This window comes from Amblyomma mixtum, chromosome 8 (genome assembly GCF_055824585.1).
Source record: "Amblyomma mixtum isolate Tamu chromosome 8, ASM5582458v1, whole genome shotgun sequence".
NCBI lineage: Eukaryota > Metazoa > Arthropoda > Arachnida > Ixodida > Ixodidae > Amblyomma > Amblyomma mixtum.
Window position 1 is genome coordinate 8,788,462 of NC_143019.1, and position 21,936 is coordinate 8,810,397.

The following is a 21,936-nucleotide window of genomic DNA, read 5'->3' on the forward strand; positions in this document are numbered from 1 at the left end:
GTCATCATAAACAGCCGATCCCTATGCATACTTACAATTTTTACAATTTAATCAATACCAATATTTAATGAAAACGTGAAAATACTGGCAGGCGCTTATGGCGCCAAACCAGCTTTCTGATGCGCACGAAAAGGGCGTAGGTGGGAGTTGTGGCGGGACGTAAACCTTTTTTAGGTTCATTTCATTTTCAGGAGTTTTCAAATGCTGTGTACGCACACATGAAAAAATCGCGGACACACCGAGTTGAGGATCCACCGTATTTCCGTTCCCTCAACGGTGGGGTAGAATCATTTTCAGTGTTTAGCTCCCAGCTGATCCCAAAGCTGTTTAACCTGCGAGTTCGATTAAAAAGGAGATCAGAATGCGGCCTAAAGGGCAACGCACACTTAGAGGAGACGGTAGCTGATTGGCGTATTGCTAAATATTTGTTGTTAAAAACATATTAAAAATTCCTCTCAGTGATATGAATTGCGTCTTAAGAGTCCAGGAACACAGTGCTGATCCGTTCCGTCACAAAACAGATCATAATAAGTTTTTTGTGCTCTGAACCGCTCTTGAAGAATGTCTCCTATTTGCCGCCAGGTAGCACTGCTTAACCGGAAGCTGTGGGGTTCAACCGATGGGAGTGGAACCAGGGCATAAAAATGTATATTTACGCACCGCGCAACTTACAACCAACAATTATGGACAAAAACATATTTGCGCGGGAAACCATTTATGAACGCAGTGTTTTTCATTTGAAGTAAGATATCGCTATAACACTCAATATACACGTATATGATCCAACGGCAGTCTTGTATTTCTTTTTCTGTTAACGTTTTTGCTGTTTTCAAAAGCGTTTCCCATTGGTTTTCTATGGCGGTCTAAACTGTTTAGTGTGGTACGATTTAGTGACATCGATGGAACCAATGTAAAAGAAAAGTTTTTCTCCGTAAGGAAATGATGGACCATTGCCTTCAATATTTCCATAAGAGTGTCGTACTAATTCCAATTTTCAAATATTTGCTTCAAAATGTTGGACATGGTGTAGCATAACCTTTTCAGAGTACAAACATTGTTAATGTCATGCCATATTCGGCCATATTGGAAAGGAAATTACGTATACTGCTCACCCATCGGCAGTCCGCAGAAGGTTGTGCAGAAAATTTTTGTTGACAAGTTTGCAAGCGAGGAACTGACGAGGAGTCCAAATTTTCTACTTTAAATAAACAATTGCATTTCTCTCCCTACCTACCTGAAATTACTGCAACTATATTGGATTGCAAAGGTTTTTATGCATGAAGAATTTTGCCTCGGCAGGAACTGCAAGAATGGAATCATTAGTACGAAAACATATTTTGAGGCAAAAATGAAAAAAAAAACATAAATGTTTAGTTGAAAGGAAAACTCACATTTCACGAAACCTTTGGGCAAAGTTGATTCTTGCCGCTCAAATATATAGCTGAGAATGTCCCCTAATGGAAATAAAAAGTTTATGAAGCTATTTTTGAATAATATCAATACTGTACGAAGATTTTTATTGACACTCCTTTGGCGGCATGTTGAAGCGTATAAGTGGGGTGAGAAGCTTGAATTTAATTTTTCGAACACGTTGTTTTTTATTTTGCGTTTTGTGAGAATGCGCGAAATCTTTTATATCGGTTTGGTGGTTTACCTACTCGTATATTGCAGCGGCGCAAATCATTTTTTCAGAGCGAGAACTCTATTCCTCGGGGGGCACCTTCCGATTTGGATGTGGGCGAGACAATGGCCTTCAATGTCTCACAAGGCCGAACCGAACTAACTGCTTGGTGGTATGGCCCAATCTATGGTAGTATGTCCACATCATGAAGTGACTATGACCACTGAGTATCTGACCTTGACCTTGACATTTGATTTGAAACAGTGAAGATCATGCTTAACGAAAGCTTTCGCTCAAATAAATATGTTCAAGCCGCGTTGAACCCCGGCCATTCTTTGTGGTTGCTTCTTGAAAATAATTTTTATCACCTGGTAAAACTTTATGGCCACTTTCTGTATAATGACACATTACTCAACCGATACTTTAAAACAAGAAACTAAGGAAATAATTTCCTTGCAACATTATCGAACCTGATGGGAAATAAGAATGTTTATGAAACACGTCACCATGAAATATGGCACATTCCAACAGTGCGCACCAACTACGGTACTCAGTCATTACGCGTGAAATTACTGTCCCTACTAAATATTTGTAATTTATGAAAAAAATTCAGTAAGCTAATAGAAAATGTAGAGGAAAGACTGCGTCTTTTTTTACAGATTTTACAACTTTCACCAACGGGTCAATTTCTCTTGTTTTTCCTAACGTTCCTATTGTTGGCTTTGTTATCCTGTATTCACTAGCGCTTCCTCGCTTTTGTCTTCTGTTTTACTCAGCTATTGTTCATGTACCTATCTCGTATCATTACCATGAATGTGTTTACTAGTATATTGTGAATTATTTGTCCACAGTTAATAAAAGCAGAATTGTTCATTTAGTTTCCAGTCGTGACTATGTTCTGAATTAAAAATTATCAACTGACGATGGCAACTATCATTTATACGACATGTCCTTACGCACACCGAATTTGTAAGGCTCAGAGACCCCTTCAAGCTGTCTTCTTCAGCTTTTTGTCTGTCCTCTTGACACCTTTTAATATGTCTAATAAATATGAATGAATGAATGAATGAATGAATGAATGAATGAATGAATGAATTGATGAATGAAGGAAGGAATGAGATCCGAGTACAGTTTTCGGTGTAGGGGATCTCCTACTCTTCAATCTTAGATATCTGCGCGTGTTGCACCAATAAAATATTTAATTTTGGTTCTCAACGGTTTTCTATCTTTAATTGTGTTAGTCTTCAGTCTCAAAATCGAAAATTTCGCATTTCCTTTTTAGCTTACTGCAAAATTGTCTGTTGCCAGTTTCATCTCAGTTCTTCATTAAAAAGTTGCATATTTCGTTCGGCCCGATCAGCCTGCTGGAACTGTGGCACCTGTGGTATGCTTGAAGGTGTGCAACATATGGTATGAAATGCGAAGCGTATTATAAAGAAATAATTTTTTATTAGTTAAGAGCAGAGGCACTAACCACAGAGTAAGAAGAGAAGAGTCAGAAGCACACATGAACAATGCAGAACACCGTAGTGCAGGTCTCCTCATAAACACTTTACACCAACCAAGGTCAACGCGCACTAACATCGTACAGAAAATGGGCGCTCTTCAATTGAACCGCCATCGAAATTGCGGAACGCGGCTGGGATCGAACCGGTAGCTTTGGTATCAGCAGCCTAACGCCAAAGGCAATGAGCCACTGTATGGGGTTGCCCATATTGAGCAAATTTGTCCTTTATAATGCGTTGTGATACTTTTGGAGTAATAATAAATCTTTGTCGCAATCGTATAATAAAAAATACATAATGGCGGCGGGGTATATTTCTGGATAGTTTTATGTGTGTCCTCCTGTGTCCGCGTGTGCAAGTGTTGCAGTTTCATTGCATCACTGAAGCTTCTCACAAATAAGGCGCCGGACAATTATTCACAAAAAGACAAACTAAAATAAGGTTTCATAACGTTTTATTTTAAATATTTTACACATTTACCCTTACTACGAGGGGTCGTTGACCGTTTCCTGCGAATCACACATTCACGGCCTCTTTGACGTCAAAAAATATCATACACAACGACCGCAAAATTCTTTACCAGAATGCAGTGGCTTCTGGGAACATGATGAGCATAGAAATTGCGCGCAAAATACATGGATGAATGAATGAACAGCGTGCAACGAATACGCTGGAAAATTAAGAATTATTGAAGTCCAGCTGGGAGCCCACACGTGCTACTTTTTTTCATTCCAATTCAGTTCATTTTCAAGTTGTTATCGCATGTCTTTTGAAGTTTTGTCAGGATACATATATTTTGTTATAATTGCGTCTTCATGCACTGGTAAGATTAATCCACGCCTTGTCATATCTGTACGCACCCAATTTCATATGAAAACTTTGCTTCAGCAGAAAGTAGACAAACCCACAAACACAGAAATCTTGCAATTAGACCCAGATTTCCGCTCACTCATTAAACATAAGCACATGGATTTCTCAAGTTTATTTTTGCCACACGCCACTCACAAGTTCCCTCAAAACCTGACTTTAAAACAAGTCGGGAGTATTGTCGAAGACAGGCATACTCAGTGCAGCATTTTATCAGGAGTGGGGAGGCAGTCGCAAAGAACAGGTTCGTTTTTGCTGGAATTGCCTTTTGGTGTTGAAGACATGTCAGAAAATCCATGGCGCCCAAATTCCATTGTTGTTCTCAGGAAAGCCCCTTGGGTCCATACCAGGCGTAGGTTGAGGTACAACAGTCTTGTTGTAAATCTTGAGCCTTTGCAGCATGAAAGACAGAAGCTGAGAAAAACGAATCAGGAGTTAAGTAAGTGTTCGAGCTTGTGTTCTCAGGACCTGTAGCAATAAGAAATTATTCAGTAATATTTGCTTAAACACTGAATGAGACAGGAAGGCTGCCACTGAAATTTTGTGAATGGCTGAGCCGTTTGTAGTACCCACACGGAGGAAGTATTGAATAAATGAAAGGTTATCTCTATAGCTCACGGACAAGTTTTTACATATGGCACATTTTTTGCAGCATTTTTACGACATAACCTCTGACCTTACAATAACTGCTATAAGCGTATTCACCTCACTTCAGATGCGATATGCAAGAAACAGGATAGCTCTTGATGAACAGACAAGAATAAAAAAAGAGCACAGAGAAATTCACTCTCCATTCATTCAAACACAACATTGATACTTTGTTTGCTGTATTAGAAGTGGTCTGAAAAAAAAAGTTAATAAAACGTTCCAGTAACATTCCTAGTACGTTCTCTATCTGAGAAACATTCCCAGTAAACTCGGGAGATGGAAAGCGCAGCCTATTTCAAAACCCTAGGAGGTAAAGCGATGGGGCACCTAAAATTTGGCATGACGAAAAGCAATCTGCATCAGTGTGGGAAGAGACCAAATGTTCACGATGTTCACGAAAAATAGAGTTATTTAGAGGAGATAGGGCCTGTATATTTAGGCACGAAAGTGAGAACCAAAAGCATAGAACAGGTTGGAGTGCATGTGGAACGTAAGCAGCTCGTAAGTATCTTCCACGAGGAAGGTGCATAAAGTGAAATTTTCGATTAAATTGTAGGTGAGATACTTTGAGTGTAACGAAACGTCTCCGAATAAATAAACTGAGGACAGTGCAGTGCGCTATGGCAAGAAAGGTTATAGTGCTAACATTATGAGACGCGAGCAGAGAAGAGTGGATGAGAGATCAAAAGCGCTTTGCGCCTCAGCTGAAGTCAAGATAATGGACATAGACGCTGCATTTAAGCTCAAGTTGAATTTACTGGTGGACACTTACGTTAATGGAGAGGATTGCAAGAGAAGGTAAGCGTAGCAGGCTACGGCAGACAGACAGACGGAAGGATGAGATCGGAAAACTTGTGCAGAGAATGTGACCGCACCTTTTTCAGGAGAGGTCATTTGCAGGTATAATGGAGAGGTGTTTGCCTTGTGCGGATATAGTTAAGAAGTCAATAGTCATTTCAAGTCTTGTTGAATTCTTTACACAGCTCCCCAACCATCTTCGACTTTGAATCTCCAATAACATTTTCTTTGGCACTCCAGCAGCAAACCTTCGCCAATCACCCATCGTGCATGTGAGTGATTTCAGAAGAGAGAGATGAAACAGACGCACAAGAAAGGCAAGCAGTCAACCTCGAAACACGCGTTTTCCTTCTGTATCAATTGCATCTGTTCTGGCTGTTGACCAAATCATCTTGACACCGAGTTCTGAAAGTTCTCAGTCAAGCGATCTCGTATCACAAAATTTCGCACTCACCTCGGGCTTCACCTTGGCCAGGTTGTGCAGCTCGCAGGGATCTTGAGCCAAGTCGAACAGGTAGTATTGCTGGTTATAGTCGAAACTGGAGTTGCGTTCGCGATTACAAACTATGTTTGCTTTTTGCCTCTTCTTGCACCAGCCACTGGAGTCGAAGAGATGAGGGTCGCCGTAATATCGGCGAAGCACCGCTGCAGTCCTCGATTTTTGCAGCAGCACGTCCACGTCTTGACACGACACACTCCCCGTGGGCAGCTGCGTGCACATTTCATTACACTCTTCGAGTTGCGCATGAGTAGTGAGCTTGATTGTGCAGTGATTTGTACTTTGCATACGCGGTTACTTTTTAGTTTGACATCGTTTCTCCAGGAATTCTACTCACTGTCTCCGTCTAGTTAAAAATGTGAAATTCTAAAGTGCTGAGCTCAGGAAAATTTTTTCCGCATTGATAAATTTTCAAAGCGTGCTTAATAAGCCTTTGTTTCTTCAATAAATAACTATACATAACAGATGAAAATGGTAAACTGGCAAAAGGCTTAGTATTTGCTTCATTGGGCGTCGCTGCTATGACGACAACATACACGACATAAAGTATGGCTAACTGCTTGGCTATTGCCATATTTTCTAAAAAAAAAATTCAGGGGGCACTTTGACTGTCTAAAGTGGGTAGAGGCGGAAGCGTTTTCCGCACCACCATCGCTGTTTCTGTGGAACTGGTGGCGTCACATATATTTGAGCACTAATTACTAAGTGATGACAAATCACTAATTAATAGTTAATCACTGATAAATGCCTGAATACTAATTAACTGCTAATTAATGACGCTTAAGCTTCGCCTTTAGGAGTGGAACGCGACAGCGCGTTGTAGCGCTGCCAGGGAGTCCACGGAACGCCACTACCCATTCGGCGCGATGCCTTGCCCTTTGAACGCAACGCTTTTTGAGGAAAGGAAATGAAGCAGTAATTCTCTGTCATCTCGATGGACACCTGAACCACACCTTAGAGGAAGGGAGGAAGTGGGAGTGAAAGAAGATAGATAAAGAGGAGCTGTAATGAAGAAAATGAAAATTGTATTTGAGGAAAGGAAATTACGCAGTAACTGTCTCACAAAATGCAGGGGGGCACTTTTTTGACCTCAAGTGTGGTCACTCATGTGTGGTTAAGTTGTTAAGCTTCGCCCCTAAGAGTGGAACCCGTCAGCGTCTTGCAACGCTGCCAAGGAGTCCATAGAACGCCATCGCCCATTCGGTTCTACGCCTCGCTCGTCGGTAAATTGGTTTTTCAGGAACGGAAATGTATCTGTCTCCCATTTGTCGGTGGACACCTAAACTTCGCCGGAAGGGAATGGAGGAGGATGAGAGTGAGTGAAGGCACCGTATTCACTAGACGCGCCTTTGTTCATTCCAAACCATCGAGCTGGCATGGCGGAGTGGATAGCATGCTCGTCTCTCACGCCGAAGACCGGGGTTCGATTCCTGAGCTCGACCAATTTCTTAATCGGTTTTATTTATTTATATGGCCTGACTAGTAAAGCTAATTAGGCTAATTGGGTAATTAAGCATTTAACTAATCTCAGTCCCACTTGGAGCATCACTATAGGATCCCTTCAATTGGTTGCATGGTTACTAGCCGAATTACAATTGGCCCCGTTTGAAATTCGCGCACTGTGACGTCACGACCGTTTCCACCAATTGAAAAGCGTGACATTTTCTGTCGACAACTGCTGCTTACAACGATGAGACATTAAAGGCTTCCGCCTTAAAAAAGATGTAGTTGTCAGTTATAACTTCTGTGCAAATCAAAAAAGAGCGGTATCATTTCAAGGTACAAGTCAAAGAATGTAACGGGCACAGTGCATTTGGTTTCATAGTTGGCGAACAGCGCTCCACCATGTTCGTAACGCAACCTGCAAGCTACCCGTAAGGAGCAACCGCTATATTTTGTATCCTGCGCGCCCGTTCTCTGGAAACTCACCGTTTATGTATTCTTACTCAGACCGTCCAGGTCACAATAGAGACCTTTAGCACAGGGACTACAACGTGGCGCAACCGCTTACAGAAGACAGTAAGCAGTACTGAGCAGCACTGCGCATGCATAGGAGGACCTGATGCGGTAGGTTGTGCTCAGCAATCCCGCGAAAGGTGCCTCCGAGGTATCAAGAGCACGTGCATTGCTGGTTCCTGGTGTGTGGTAAGTGCTGGCGTTTGAGGTGTACGCTCTGCTAAAACACTCTAGTGTCTTTTCACAACAGACGGTGACGGCCAAGCGGCTGTTCCACTGCTTGGCAGTTTGGGAACGAAAGTCGTAGTGCTCGAATGAGAGAGTGGAACACGCCGCATAACGGAAACCATCCTTACCCGGTACAAGCCTGGACATCCAAATTTCGGTCTGCCGAGCTGAACGACCAACATGAAGTTTTGCGCCTTCTTTGAAAGTATCAGAATAACTAGCCTATGTTTGTCACTCTTTGAATCACTTTAACCCTGAAGGGAGTTGGCGCACAAAAAGGTGGGTTCATCCCATTGTCTTTCAGAATGTTGTGGACGGTGACTGCATGCGCTGAAGACCTGATGTCAAGCTACTTGGTTTTTCGTACAGTCCATTGCAGAAAAAAAAGGTAAGGAGAAGCTGCAATCATCGTCCGCGAGAAGGCGCCTGTTTCTCAAAATCCACTACGGATTTCCAGCCTTACGTTGGCAATCTAGAAATCTAGAGGTTTTACACCAGCTTTCAACGGAAGGCTACATAAGCGCTCATCCTCAGGCGTTACAAAATAATATCGAAAACAAAGGCGATCTTTTTTGTTCCAGTAATCAGCATCTTTCTTCCATTCAGGGTCCTCTATAAGCCTACCACTTATTGGTTTGGTTCATGAGGATTAAAGTGACTCATGCTGTGAGGGACGCCGTTGTGGAGGGCTCCGGATAACTTCTACCATCAGGGCTTCTTTAACGTGTACTGACATCTCGCAATACACGGGCCTCTAGCACTTCAGCCCCATCGAAATGCGAACGCCGCGGCCGGGACAACCTCCGTCTTTGAGGTCAGCAGCCTAGCACCGTGACCTCTGAGCCACCACGGCGGCCTATACCTCTTATTAGTGCCGTCCGTTACGGCCCGCGAGGAGCAGGGGTGGTATTCTGCCGGTGTCGCCTTTTGCGACATGTCGCATATGGGCGGGGCCTAAAAAAGTGCTTGCAGATGCTCGAAGAAACGGAAAAAGCCGCCGGCACTTTCGTCTGCGGTGCATTCATTCACTCCTAGAAGCGACAATTTACCACTGCTGATTCACTAGCAGGAGTAGTTTCGTATCTTTTATAGCAAGAATATTTGTCATCACATGACGTCTAATGTTCAAAAAAACATTTGCAAATTTAATATAAACTCGCTTTACTTCATTTAAGTCTATAAAACACCGCGAAAAAGCTCCAAATCTATTTTTCTTTCGTTCCGGACGGTTGTGCTAGGTTTCGGCTGCGTTTCGGGCAGTTGCAGACGGTAGCAGTGTAGCTGGAGGTCCCATTAGGCTTGCGCGCTCCAGATTCGAGAGCGTATCTAAAAAACTAGGCTGAATTGCAGCTTAAACTTTATCGTCGAAGCAAGGTAAGTCATAGCGAAAAGTAACAACACCAGTAGTTGCCGGTAAACATGCCGACCGCCGGAATCGCAAGGACTGCTGAATTGGCTGAAGCGGGCGGCTCTCGCTTGAAAGGACGTCGCCATGTTTTCACGCCAAGGGCGCAAAAGCCGCAACTGCCGATTGCGTTCGTACGCGGTAGCCCGTCGCCCGCGCGAATCGCTTCAGCGCATTCCGTTGTTCGACTAAGCGTAGTAAATTGGGGCGACGTCACGATGACGTAGCAGGAAGGCGGGTCCGTGTCGTCACGCCGCCGTCACCGCGGCTCGAGCCAATCAGCGAAGAGCGAATGCGACATGTCGCAAAAGGCGACACCGGGAGAATACCACCCCAGTTGTCAAGCTTTGGTGACTCGAATGAAGTCGAGGGGTTGTATCCTGCCTGAGTGAAATGTTTACTTGTCAAACGTTCTCCACGCATGATACAGTCTGAACCACCCTTTTTTCCGGATTGTGTGTGGTCGTGAGACGTTTGCAAAGACCAGCGATGCGTTTGCCAAATCTCATGTTGTGTAAGCCTCAAATATCAAGCGGACATTAGCTGAACAAACGTCTATTGATGCTGTCACTTTTCATGCTTCGATTAAGGTCATTTACCAAACCGGTCAACAAGTGGTCATTTCTTATTGCTGATTTCCATTACCTAAGGAGACGCCTGAATGAATCTATTATTGCGGCATTAAACAGGCTAAAAAGGCAGCCCGCGAAGCAGAAGCTGTACCTAACAGGGCGGCCGATCTGGAATCATGCTTGTTTGAAAAAAGCCAGCAGAAATTTGCGCTTAATTTGTGATGCAGGCAACCCTGTGTGAGTGAGAAAGCCAAATTTTTTTCCTTGAAGGTAATACGTACCACCAGATGAAGGACTATAAAAGGAACAGGAAATAACACTGAGAATACAAACATATACTCATGTCTAACAAGAACAAAGCAAAATATATAAAGGACCAACAAAATTCAGGGGGAACTTTGACTGTCTAAAGTGGGTAGAGGCGGAAGCGTTTTCCGCACCACCTTCGCTGTTTCTGTGGCACCGGTGGCGTCACATATAATTGAATACTAATTACTAAGTGATGACAAATCACTAATTACTGGTTAATTACTGATTAATGTCTAAATACTAATTAACTGCTAAATAATGGCGCTTAAGCTTCGCCTTTAGGAGTGGAAAGCGACAGCGCGTTGTAGCGCTGCCAGGGAGTCCACGGAACACCACCCGTTCAGCGCGATGCCTTGCCCTTTGAACGCAACGCTTTTTGAGGAAAGGAAATGGCGCAGTAATTCTCTGTCATCTCGGTGGACACCTGAACCGCACCGTAGAGGAAGGGAGGAAGTGGGAGTGAAAGAAGATAGATAAAGAGGAGCCGTAATGAAGAAAATGAAAATTGTATTTGAGGAAAGGAAATTACGCAGTAACTGTCTCACAAAATTCAGGGGGGCACTTTTTTGACCTAAAGTGTGGTCACTGATGCCCCTAAGAGTGGAACGCGACAGCGTCTTGCAACGCTGCCAAGGAGTCCATAGAACGCCATCGCCCATTCGGTTCTACGCCTCGCTCGTCAGTAAATTGGTTTTTGAGGAAAGGAAATGTATCTGTCTCTCATTTGTCGGTGGACACCTAAACCTCGCGGGAAGGGAATGGAGGAGGATGAGAGTGAGTGAAGGCACCGTATTCACTAGACGCGCCTTTGTTCATTCCAAACCATCGAGCTGGCATGGCGGAGTGGATAGCATGCTCGTCTCTCACGCCGAAGACCGGGGTTCGATTCCTGAGCTCGACCAATTTCTTAATCGGTTTTATTTATTTATATGGCCTGACTAGTAAAGCTAATTAGGCTAATTGGGTAATTAAGCATTTAACTAATCTCAGTCCCACTTGGAGCATCACTATAGGATCCCTTCAATTGGTTGCATGGTTACTAGCCGAATTACAATTGGCCCCGTTTGAAATTCGCGCACTGTGACGTCACGACCGTTTCCACCAATTGAAAAGCGTGACATTTTCTGTCGACAACTGCTGCTTACAACGATGAGACATTAAAGGCTTCCGCCTTAAAAGAGAGGACAACACGAAGGCATCGGTTGGTCCTTTGTCTGTTCTGTGCTGGTCTTCAAGATGAACTACTTCCAACTACCCCAGTACAGCGTACTCTTAAATTATATTCCAAAAGACTTCACGCAATCTACCCAGCCGACAATGAGCGACAATGGGCACATTGTGGCATAGGGAATTGTGGCATGCGCACATTTTGGCTGTACCACATGGTAGGGCCTGCTGAAACGGCAGAGTAATAAAGAGGATGAAGAACTGATGATTGAGAACTGGCAGGAAATACTGTCCAGCTCCGACTCAAAACTTTAGCAAAAGCAGACCGAAATGCAAAAGCGGCTGCAAGGCCAGTCGGACTCCCGGAATAGAAGGACCATCCACCAATATTAGTTCCAATGAAAAAGTTAGTTTAGTTAGTTTAGTTTATTGGGTTTAACGTCCCAAAGCGACTAAGGCTATGAGAGACGCCGTAGTGGAGGGCTCCGGAAATCTCGACCACCTGGGGTTCTTTTAGTTTTCGGAATCATTGTCATCGTGGGTGTAAAATAATAAATGGGCAACGACAAAGAAGTCGTGCCCGGTGTTGGAAAACTGCAGACGTGCAAGTGGTGAATTACACTCTCGACCCGCAGTTAAGAGGGAATGAAATTTAAAAGCAATGAGATGGCGATTACCCATTTTTGTACAACGGCTGACTGTCAAAGCGAGGAGATCTGGTAAACAAGACAGTAGCGACTGCTAATTTACCTTGGCGCTCCGCAGGAAAGGAGCTAGAAAAGCCTGGCAGTAAATGTTGCTTATGCTGCAACTGACACAGGTGCGCCCTTTCACATTTCTATGCTTGTATATTTTATTATTGAAGTGCTGCAACAAATGAGTAATGATTTCTAATTGTATGAAGATGTGAAATGCGAGACCGATGAGGTCGGATTTTTCTGCGTGAGGCCTTTTCGCAGCATTTACCAAGCTTTCAGCCCTCAGTTTTTCCCTATGCACTGGATGGAAGAAATGTAATAAGTGTGAGGCCGCTATGATCTAATATTTTCGTTAAAGTCGATTCCTGTTATCAACGTGTGTATCTTGACTGTTCCCAGAACCCCATGTGGTCGAAATGTTCGGAGCCCTGCACTACGGCGTCCCTCATAGTCTAAGTCAAGCCGTGGACAGGGAGTGCATCGGGAAATCTGAGTGCAAGAACAAACATAATAATACGGATGAGGAAACTATAGCTATGTGCTTCCATTCGGTGGACAAGAATGTACCATAATGAGGCCTGCAGGGCAGTGACAGTCTCACACAAGTCTCTTCGTACTTGAAATGGGCCCGCTAGTCATGTGTGTTCTACATGTTTCATGGTGCATCGTATTTACATAGGCCCTTCTAGTCGGGGCAGAGAGTCTTTTTTAGATCTCTTCACTGTGTGCCTGAAGAGCGTTGTGCTGTCATGCGAGTGTTTCACTGCTGTGGGGAAACCTGTTCATATTAACTCTTGATTTTGTTAACTGCTGAAAAGTCACAGAATGACAACCAGCCCGTCTTCGATCTCACTAGCTTGAATACATACGTGCAACAACACACCTAATTAATAATTTGAGAACAAAACCCTCTGAGCAACGTCTGAATGTGCCAGTGAACCTCTCGGATAACGCAGCCAACAGCGCGGTTCACATCCTGATCTTCCTTGGATTCCTCGACAGCGTGGCGTCGATTTCGTTAAAATCGCCAATGGGCACGTGCTGTAAGCCTGATAGGAAATGATCAATCCTATGAGATGCTTTGGCAAATAAAGATATATCATAAATACATAGGCGAAAATGACCTTGTAGCGCTGACTGTGGTCTTCGGGGTAGCTCCTCACCAACAACTTGAAGTTCCCATACCGAAGCGCATAATTTCCTGACGTCAAGAGAATCTCGTTGAGCAGTTCAAATCGCACAGACGGTTCTCCCGTGGACACTGTTTTCCATATGTTCTTGCCATCCAAGTGCCCTAGAGAAGCGACGCTGCCTCCTGCAAGAAGGTGGAAAACAATAACACACCATGTCCAATAAAGTCAGAGTATTGATATTGAACTTTTACGTTTGCAATGCCTCCTTTAGTTGCCTGCAGTAGTGCTTTGCATAAGGGTCATTGCTCGTCAAACACATCAGTGTTAGAGTTTGAGCGTACCCTTTTTTATTAACAACATATATGACTTATTTTTGGAAAAACATTTTCTGCCTATTGTGACAGTCCTTTGAATTTTCCTCTCCGGTCAAAAGTAGGCCTCATTAAAAACTTTTGAAAACAGTTTTTTATTCAAATGCATCTTCCGTATCGGGTAAAAAGAATCCACCAGTTTCAAATTTTTATTTATATTTAGTTCTTCATTTTAGCGCGAATAGAATCATCTTGAAAACGTAGTAGCACGAAAAAACGGGGACAAAATAGACACAGGTACGACAAGACATATGCTGTACCTGTGTCTATTTTGTACTCGTTTTTTCGGGCTGCTACGTTTTCAAGATGGATCAATACCAACTTGCCCAAACTTCGGTGCTTTTGAATTGAATCATGTTCGCTATTTTCTTGAAAGATGTCGTAACCTTTGGTGGTCAATATAAATTTTTCTTTGCGCGGGCTGTCTGAGGCATAAACGGCATTACAAACATAGCTGAGCCATAAAACGATAGACCAGCAGTACTAAATCTTTATCTATACTTCGTCCTTCATGTTAGCGCCAAACGCACCAATATTGCCATTTCTTTGAAATATGTAGACTTCTGTCTTGATCATTGTAACTTGGAGTTTTCACTACATTATAAACAAATTGGAATTAAATTGAACAGACTAAGTTTCAGAAAAAATTAAAGTGATTTAGCTTCGTTAAGCGAAATGTGGCATAGAAGCGCTAGCACTACTTGCACTCAGTTTAACTTAAACTTGGCTTAGTTTAACTTGTTGGGAAAATCAGTGAGTGGAGGCCTTAGTTTGAGCGCACTAAAATTAGAGGCGAGAGTTTAGCTACGCCTTAAGGGTATGACGTGATTGCTATAGCGGGTAATGCCCAAATATACGGAACTGGTCTTTCTCTACATTCATAGATCGTTGGGAGCCCCCATACCACTTCTGGAGTAGTAGGGCACTGCCCTGCGAAGGTAGGTGCTGCTACCACTGGGGCTTGTGATAACTAGGTTGCTTTTCACGAGCAACATCTCGTGGCAAATAATTCATTGAACCGCCAGCTGCCTCAGTTGGCGGTTTGCTCACAATCTGGTGAACAGGTCGGGATAACGTCACAAGGTCACGCGATCTAAGTGAGCCACCTGTCTCATTGGTTGCTTCTCTCGAGATTGTTTTTGGATTCTTCGCTCACGGAGAACGATGCCGACGCCGGCACCGGCTTTCCTGCGAAACGGAGAGCTTAACATTGTCATGCTAAAATGATGTATTGACAGGTAAGTACCGAGACGTCTTCAGCACTGAGTAAAGTCGCATCTCAGGGCAATTGCAGTTGAAGGTAGATCCAACTTGAGTACCTGCAGAGTGCCTCAGGCGACATGGCGACTGCCTGTGAGCATCAAAATTATCTTGCAAAATGTTTTCATGTAACTAAGAGACAAGCCGAAGCAATAGGTCAGTCGCATGGTCGTGGGCACTGAGAAAGGCAGTGAGTTGCACATTTTAATTTATCGCTTAGCAGTCAACGAAGCCCTCCATTGGAACGGCAGCTTTCGCCCGTACTTATAGATGTCTTGACTCAGCGGAAACAAGCCTTCTGCAAGCTCGATTTCAGCAATGAATGCTGGCATGCCACACACTTGAACCTGAATCTAACATGCTCTCAACCTTCCAAACACCATTCAGATGGCACAGGCGGCTTCACCTACCGTCTGACTTATCAGGCAAAGCTGAAATCCTCCAACAGCGATTGAAGACTGCACTGGATGGCCTTAAACGAATGACGTGTGTTGCAGGTGATATTATAGCGTTCGCAAAGGGCAGCCTACAAGAGGCCGCAAAGGAGGGTCCCGACAGAAATCTGTACGCACTCATGGAGAGATGTAGCGCTCAGGGCATACGAATCAGGAAAGAAAAACTTGATATTATGCAGACCGGATTGCATTCACGGGGCATTAGATAATGTCGCATGGATTCCATGGTGAAATTTCTACCCGATAGATCTGAAAATATGGAACTAATCAAAAGGCTCACAGCCAGCAACATGGAATGGGCCTGGACTGCTTAACAAGACTGCGCATCCAACCGTAAAGAACTTTCTAGAATCACCGCATGTTTTGAATTTATACGGCGGAAATGAGGGGCTTGCAGTGGCGTGTGACGCCGGTGAGAAAAGCCAAGGTACTGTGTTGCTGTAGGACAGTTCTCTGCGGTCGTGAAGACTGCAAATTATTTCCTGAAGAACGCACTGGAAACAGACCACGATCAACACTGCTGTTTTCTAGTTCATCACAATTCATGGCAGTCCAGAAAGCGATCTTGATAAAATAATAATGGATAGTGATACTGGGACGACACTATCTATGACCAATCAACTATTGGAGCCACCTTCTCTAAACCAGGTGCATAATGAACTGAGTATACAAGGCGGGTGAAAATGCATGCCAAAATAACGGCACAGTTTATTCTGACACTACGCAAAAGAGACGTGGTGCGAGTGAAGCCACCTGCTCTAAGATTGCCATAAGAAAAATGTGCAGCACCGAAGCGTGCAACTTCAGGATGCTACGCGATCGACGTCCATAGCGGCACGCTAAAAAATTCGAGCAGACAATTGAGCTCCGCCTTAAGAGTATGATGGGATAGCTTTGATGGGAAGTGCCCACATATGCTGAATTGATTATTTTCTACCTAACATTCACAGATCCCTGAGAGTACTCATACCACTCATTGCGCAGGCGTGCAGCGATCAAGTGATGCGCCACTGCGTTGCGATGGCAGATTCTGCCACCGGCGGCGCTTGTGCGGTCCAGGTTGCTCTTCCCAAGCGACCTCTCAAGACCAGTCATTCATTTAACTGCCTCCTGCCACGGAGCCCAATTTGCCCACAATTCAGTCGGCAGGTTGTGATGACGCCACAAGGTTACGTGGAGTAGGTGGCCCACCTGCCTCGTAGGTTGCTTCGGTGGGAAATTTTCGTAGATTTTTCGGTGTCGGCCAGGATGACGTCGCTAGATTTACTGCGATACACGGCCCCTACGGTACTGTCTTAAACTGTCGGGAATAGTACCAAAACGAAAAAAACACGCAAGCAATGAACTCTGTCGGTGTTAAACAGTTTCGCACCTCCAAAGACGTTGCAAGCAAGTCAGCCAAGAATTCAAGTGGCACAAAACATGCGTTTCAACATAGAAATTTACCTAAGGCTTTGAAAGTGTGTTGTGTTACGCCACAAGAGTTTTCAGTGCAGCCCACCCCGCGAGAGGAGCGAAAAAGAGTGCTGCGTTGGAATCTAACCGACAGCGTGAGACAGGGGCAGCCTTTTGACGAGTTGTGATAGTATTTCGACCACCGAGTAGATGAGGATTTTACACTATGTATGAGCTTCAGATTCGCGAGTCGGAGACAATGATCTTAATAAAAAAAGGGATCGGACACTTAATTATGAGCTGTTATTAGTTTCGCCTCAAGCAGAGAGCGCCTTTTTCTTGAGAGTTATCATTAGAAAACGCAGAAACCACTCGAAGCACTAGCATCGGGTTAGGCCCGAGACGTTGAAACGGTACCCTGTGCAGTAATCAAAGGGCGCACACCTCCGGTACGTGGCAGAGAGTCTGTTTGCTGTGATTCTCTGCACAAAGACAGTTTCTTACAATGCAAGGTAATTCGCAGCAGTTTTCTTCTCAATCAGCTCACACCTCCTTACCTTTTGTAGCCTAGTATATTGAGTGGCTCAAAATCACAATTCAATTAAAGCTTTAGAATAAACAACCAGGCCTGCACTTACCGGCAAGAGAATAGATTGTAGGAAACCAGTCCGCAATATGCATGAGTTGCGGGGCAACCTCTCCCCTTCTTTTTAGGCGGGAGCTCCAGACGAAGCAGGCGCCGCGAATGCCGCCCTCCCAGGCGGTACCTTTGCCGCCGCGAAGGGGCCAGTTCAAGCCAAAGTTACGGCCATCGCTATAAGGGTCGCCGCCATTGTCCGAGCTAAACACCAGGACAGTGTCTTCAAGCATGTCTGCCTCTTCGAGCGCCTCGACCAGCGTTCCAACGGATTGGTCCAAAGCATCGACCATTCCTGCCAGAACAAAAACCAGTCGCCTGTTCAAGGCAATAATTTGAAGTGTGCTCAGTACGCTCGTGTGCAGTCTCTGAAACTTTAGCTGTAGTTCATGTCGTCTACGCGAGCTTATTGTAAGTGCGTGAAAGAACTAGGGCTTGCAAGTAGCCCGTTAAACTGGTTCCGTGTTATTGACCAGAAAACAGATGTCTGGTAGGAGTGCTTAGTTTTTAGAGTAGAGTTCCTTTCATTCCTTAATAAACGCAACTACAGGCAGCATTTCTTTCCACACCTTAGAGTGAGCCCTGAAACATTTTCAATGTAAGCTGCAAATGTTACTCGAAACACGATAGCGCAATCATTTTTCCCGAAGCATGGAGGACTTGCGAAAAAACCGAAAACTGTCGGAACATTTTTTTCTGCATCCATTCTGGAACGTGTGCGAAGCAGCAGAGAGGGCGGAGTTTTAATAGTCTTGAAAAAGAGCATGTTAATTTTTGCGCCATATTGCAAGTACCGTATTTTGAGTAAAGGAGCGCATATTGGTCATAGGCTCTTCAGTTCGACTTGGTACGGTTGAATCGTTTCCTCTATGCTAATGTTTTCATTCTATAAGCATATTTTAACCCTTCTACATTACAATAAAGATTATCAAGGCCCATTCTCGCAATTATGGTGATAGTTAACTTTGTTAGAAATCAAGCCAAACGGATCGGTTTTCATTCAGGCATTTATATATACATATCTTTGAAAAAGATGATGGCAGGAAAATCTGATTTGGTATTCGCAAGAGTAACCGTCATTTCTCAAGATAAAGGTTTGATGAAAAAGCGCGAAGTTGGAAAATTCAGCAGAAAAAGCATTTTTCGTTTAGCATCCCTGGTATCCAGGGCTTGCTGTTAGGATAAAAATTTTGATGGAAGAGCTTTATTGTAGATTGTTTTATTTGGTTTAGATAATGTTATAAGAATTTTCTTTCAATCGCAGGTGACTTTTGCGAAGCAAGATTGCAAGCTTGTATTTTTGTTTGTTTTATTTTACACGCCTTTTATTCCGTTTGCATAAGTAAGCACGATTTTTTTTCACCTAATTCCTTAATACGTTAATATAAGACATGCCTTCCCAAGCATAATGAGCTGCCTTTTTCGCTGATTTCCGTATTTGCTAAAGTTGCACCATTGTCACAATGAACTCCTCGTACCTGCGTAAATGGTTCTGTTCTTGTCGCTGATGTAGGAAAACTTTTTGACGTTTTCATCGGGGGCCTGGACTAGCTCTGGCTCGTAGACGCCGTGGGTTGCTTGGTGCGGCAGGTAAAGAAAGAGAGGCTGCAGGCACAATTCAGAAGCACTGATTGACTCCCTTCAACTGGCACAGAGGGTTTTCATGAAAAGAGATCTTAGGGCAAGTTCCTGCGGTTGTTGTGCTCAGAAAAATCGATTGTGTTGCTCGTTTAGAAACCAATGTTTATGGTTTATGGGGTTTATCTCCCAAAACGACTCAGGCTATGAGAGGCGCCGTAGTGAAGGGCTCCGTAAATTTCGACCACCTGTGGTTCTTTAACGTGCACTGACATCGCACAGTACACGGGCCTCTAGAATTTCGCCTGAATCGAAATTCGACCGACGTGGCCGGGATCGAACCCCCGCCTTTCGGGTCAGCAGCCGAGCGCCATAAGCACTGCGCCACCGCGGCGGCTGAGAATCAAAGGTTTATAGACAAAGCAGTACAGACACCGAATTTTAGTGGCGTGTTTTGTTCTCTATAATGATGCCGGAGAGTATGCTATGCATATATCACCATGTGGTATTCACCTATGACCACTAAATAATTTATAATCAAATTTTTCTGTCACAATGTTTCGGTTTCAACTGCCGAATGATGGCTGTGACGTCAAAGAGAGGTTATAGGGCACGTGAGGAATGGAAAAACTGGTCCATAATCGCTGCTTGATCGTTATAATTCACTACAGTGCTGAAGCCAGCCTCCGTCAAGAGCCGGAATGACAGCATATGTAGAGACGCCGGTTATATTGCAGTTTTTCATGGATTACGTCACCTGTAATCTACATCACAGACATTGTTCGGCTGTTGAAACTGAAACCGAAACAGCAGGGGAAACAAATTTGATATCAACTATTTAGTGGTCCTAGGAGGACACCACATGTTAATCCGTGTATAATAATACCTGACGTCTCATTACAATTAACAAAACACGCCCACAAAAGTTAGGTGTCTATACTCCTATAATATTGGCTCGGCTGCACATGTCGCATTTTTTCTTGAAACTATTGCATATACAGTGGGAGGAGCACCTACTTTTGATGGTGCATTAAAAAGCGAGAACTCAAATTTGCGCCGTAAATAACAAGAAGACGCCATGATCATCGTCTGAATGTAAATACGATGTAGTCTGCATTCAGAGGTCTCCACATAAACTGTCTTGACGCCATCAAAGTTTTCAATATGGCCGCTGAGGACCATACCTGTTTTCGAATATGTTTTTTTTTTTCAGATCATACATGCTGCATATTCTGAAATAACTTCTGCCATTCGAGCACCGGTAACTTTTCGTTTCACGGAAAATAAAATTGTTCTCAGTGGTCCTCTAGCATGCACAAGACGTTTCAATAAAAATTAAGTGTTCAAAGAGGCTGCAGTTATACACTTAGGGTAAGTAACAAAAACATGACCAGATAGAAATACAGCACAATCTTGAAGGCGTGTGAAGCGACGCAGTCATTTTTGTTCATGTAGGCTCTGACGGAGCTTTAATTCCAGCGACAAATAAGCAAGACGGTTGCGAAATATTGCTGAAAAGTTAGCCAAAACAAATGAGCGATCTTCTTAATCTTTCAGTAATAAGCGCGTTAAAGAGGATTAAACACCTCCTAATTTGTCGCAGAAATGGTTACTTTTTCGCAATGGATGGGTTTATGAACTGCTTCGTAAAGGTGTATGCATGAAATGCATGAAATGCCTGAAAACGTACTGCCAAGCCTACACACACCCTTTACTTCCACTGAGGATCTGCATGCTGAAGACGTCAGTTATGAGTGACCCTCAATTGTCTGATAAACCTGTATATAGCACTTCATCAAGATATATACGTATATTCTTTGTCGTCTATGTCTACACCTTTGTCGTTTACATTTTCACCGTGACCATGTGACGGTGAAAGGGGGACAGTTTATAATGAACAAGAACTGAAACAGATCCTGTTTGGTGCAGTTATATATTGCAGGGATGTGGAAGGAAGGCAAGCACGAAGTGTTGAAGATAGAAAGTGGGAGAAGCTTGTGCTTTGAGGTTTGTGGCTGTATTAATGCCAAAGCTCTCCGAAAATCTTATAACCGGCGAAGAACCTCATAATCTTTTAATCTTGTTTCGTTGGCTAGCAACAACGTTGCCTCATTACGTTAAAGAAAAAAATGAAATCAATATCCACGACTGGGAGTCGCACCCGTTGCGACGCGAACAGATCTGCTTCGGAGGCCACCGCGTGAGAGCACTGGGCTGTCACCGCTGTTGAACACGCCCCGTGTTAAACTGCAATCCACTCTAGCGCTCTCCATTGCACACAGTCTTCTTCGTTTGCTAATATTTCCCGTACATTTGCACTATACTGTGTGGAAGGGGAAGTTAGGCTTTGCATAAAACACGATGTCTTCACGAACAGGCATCGAGGAAGCATAACGCACTTGAATAACAAAGCAAGTTTATGGTTACAACCGTAGGTGTTTTCAGCACGTGCTTTTAAAAACGCAATGATTTTTGTCGTCGCATCGCATAAGGTATCTTCCCCATAGAACCTGTTGCATTGCGACAAAATGTTCTTCCCTTACACTATTGAAACGTGCGCTTTTCTGAGAGAGCACGGGGCGTTCTTCGAGAGCCTAAAATCTCAAAATTGTACCGTAAAGCTAAATGACGCGACTGTGTTCCCTCGCGGTACAGGGAATTAAGGCAGACGATTGCAATCGCTGCATAAAGCAGTCATCAGCGTTGTCAATCACTATTCTTTAAAAAGCTTGGCTTTACAGAAGCAAGAAAGTACTTATAGTGTACCCTGTCGAGCAGCAAATTTTCTCAAAATATGCGTGATCATGGTGAAGTTTAATGGGTGGTGGAAAATG

At 43.8% G+C, this 21,936-nt stretch overlaps 1 protein-coding gene across 1 annotated transcript in view; it reads right to left on the bottom strand.

Annotated features, from left to right (window-relative positions):
* Positions 1–3,454: 3,454 nt before the first annotated feature.
* LOC149331280 (arylsulfatase B-like) overlaps positions 3,455–21,936 on the bottom strand; it is a 55,933-nt gene continuing 37,451 nt past the window's right edge. The window contains exons 6-10 of the mRNA XM_089555445.1: positions 19,003–19,129; positions 17,526–17,819; positions 13,398–13,588; positions 5,894–6,148; positions 3,455–4,407 (exon numbers count right to left, since the gene is read on the bottom strand). Coding sequence (XP_089411571.1) covers positions 4,279–4,407; positions 5,894–6,148; positions 13,398–13,588; positions 17,526–17,819; positions 19,003–19,129 — 996 coding nt within the window. The 3' untranslated portion in view covers positions 3,455–4,278. The remainder of the gene's footprint in view (positions 4,408–5,893; positions 6,149–13,397; positions 13,589–17,525; positions 17,820–19,002; positions 19,130–21,936) is intronic.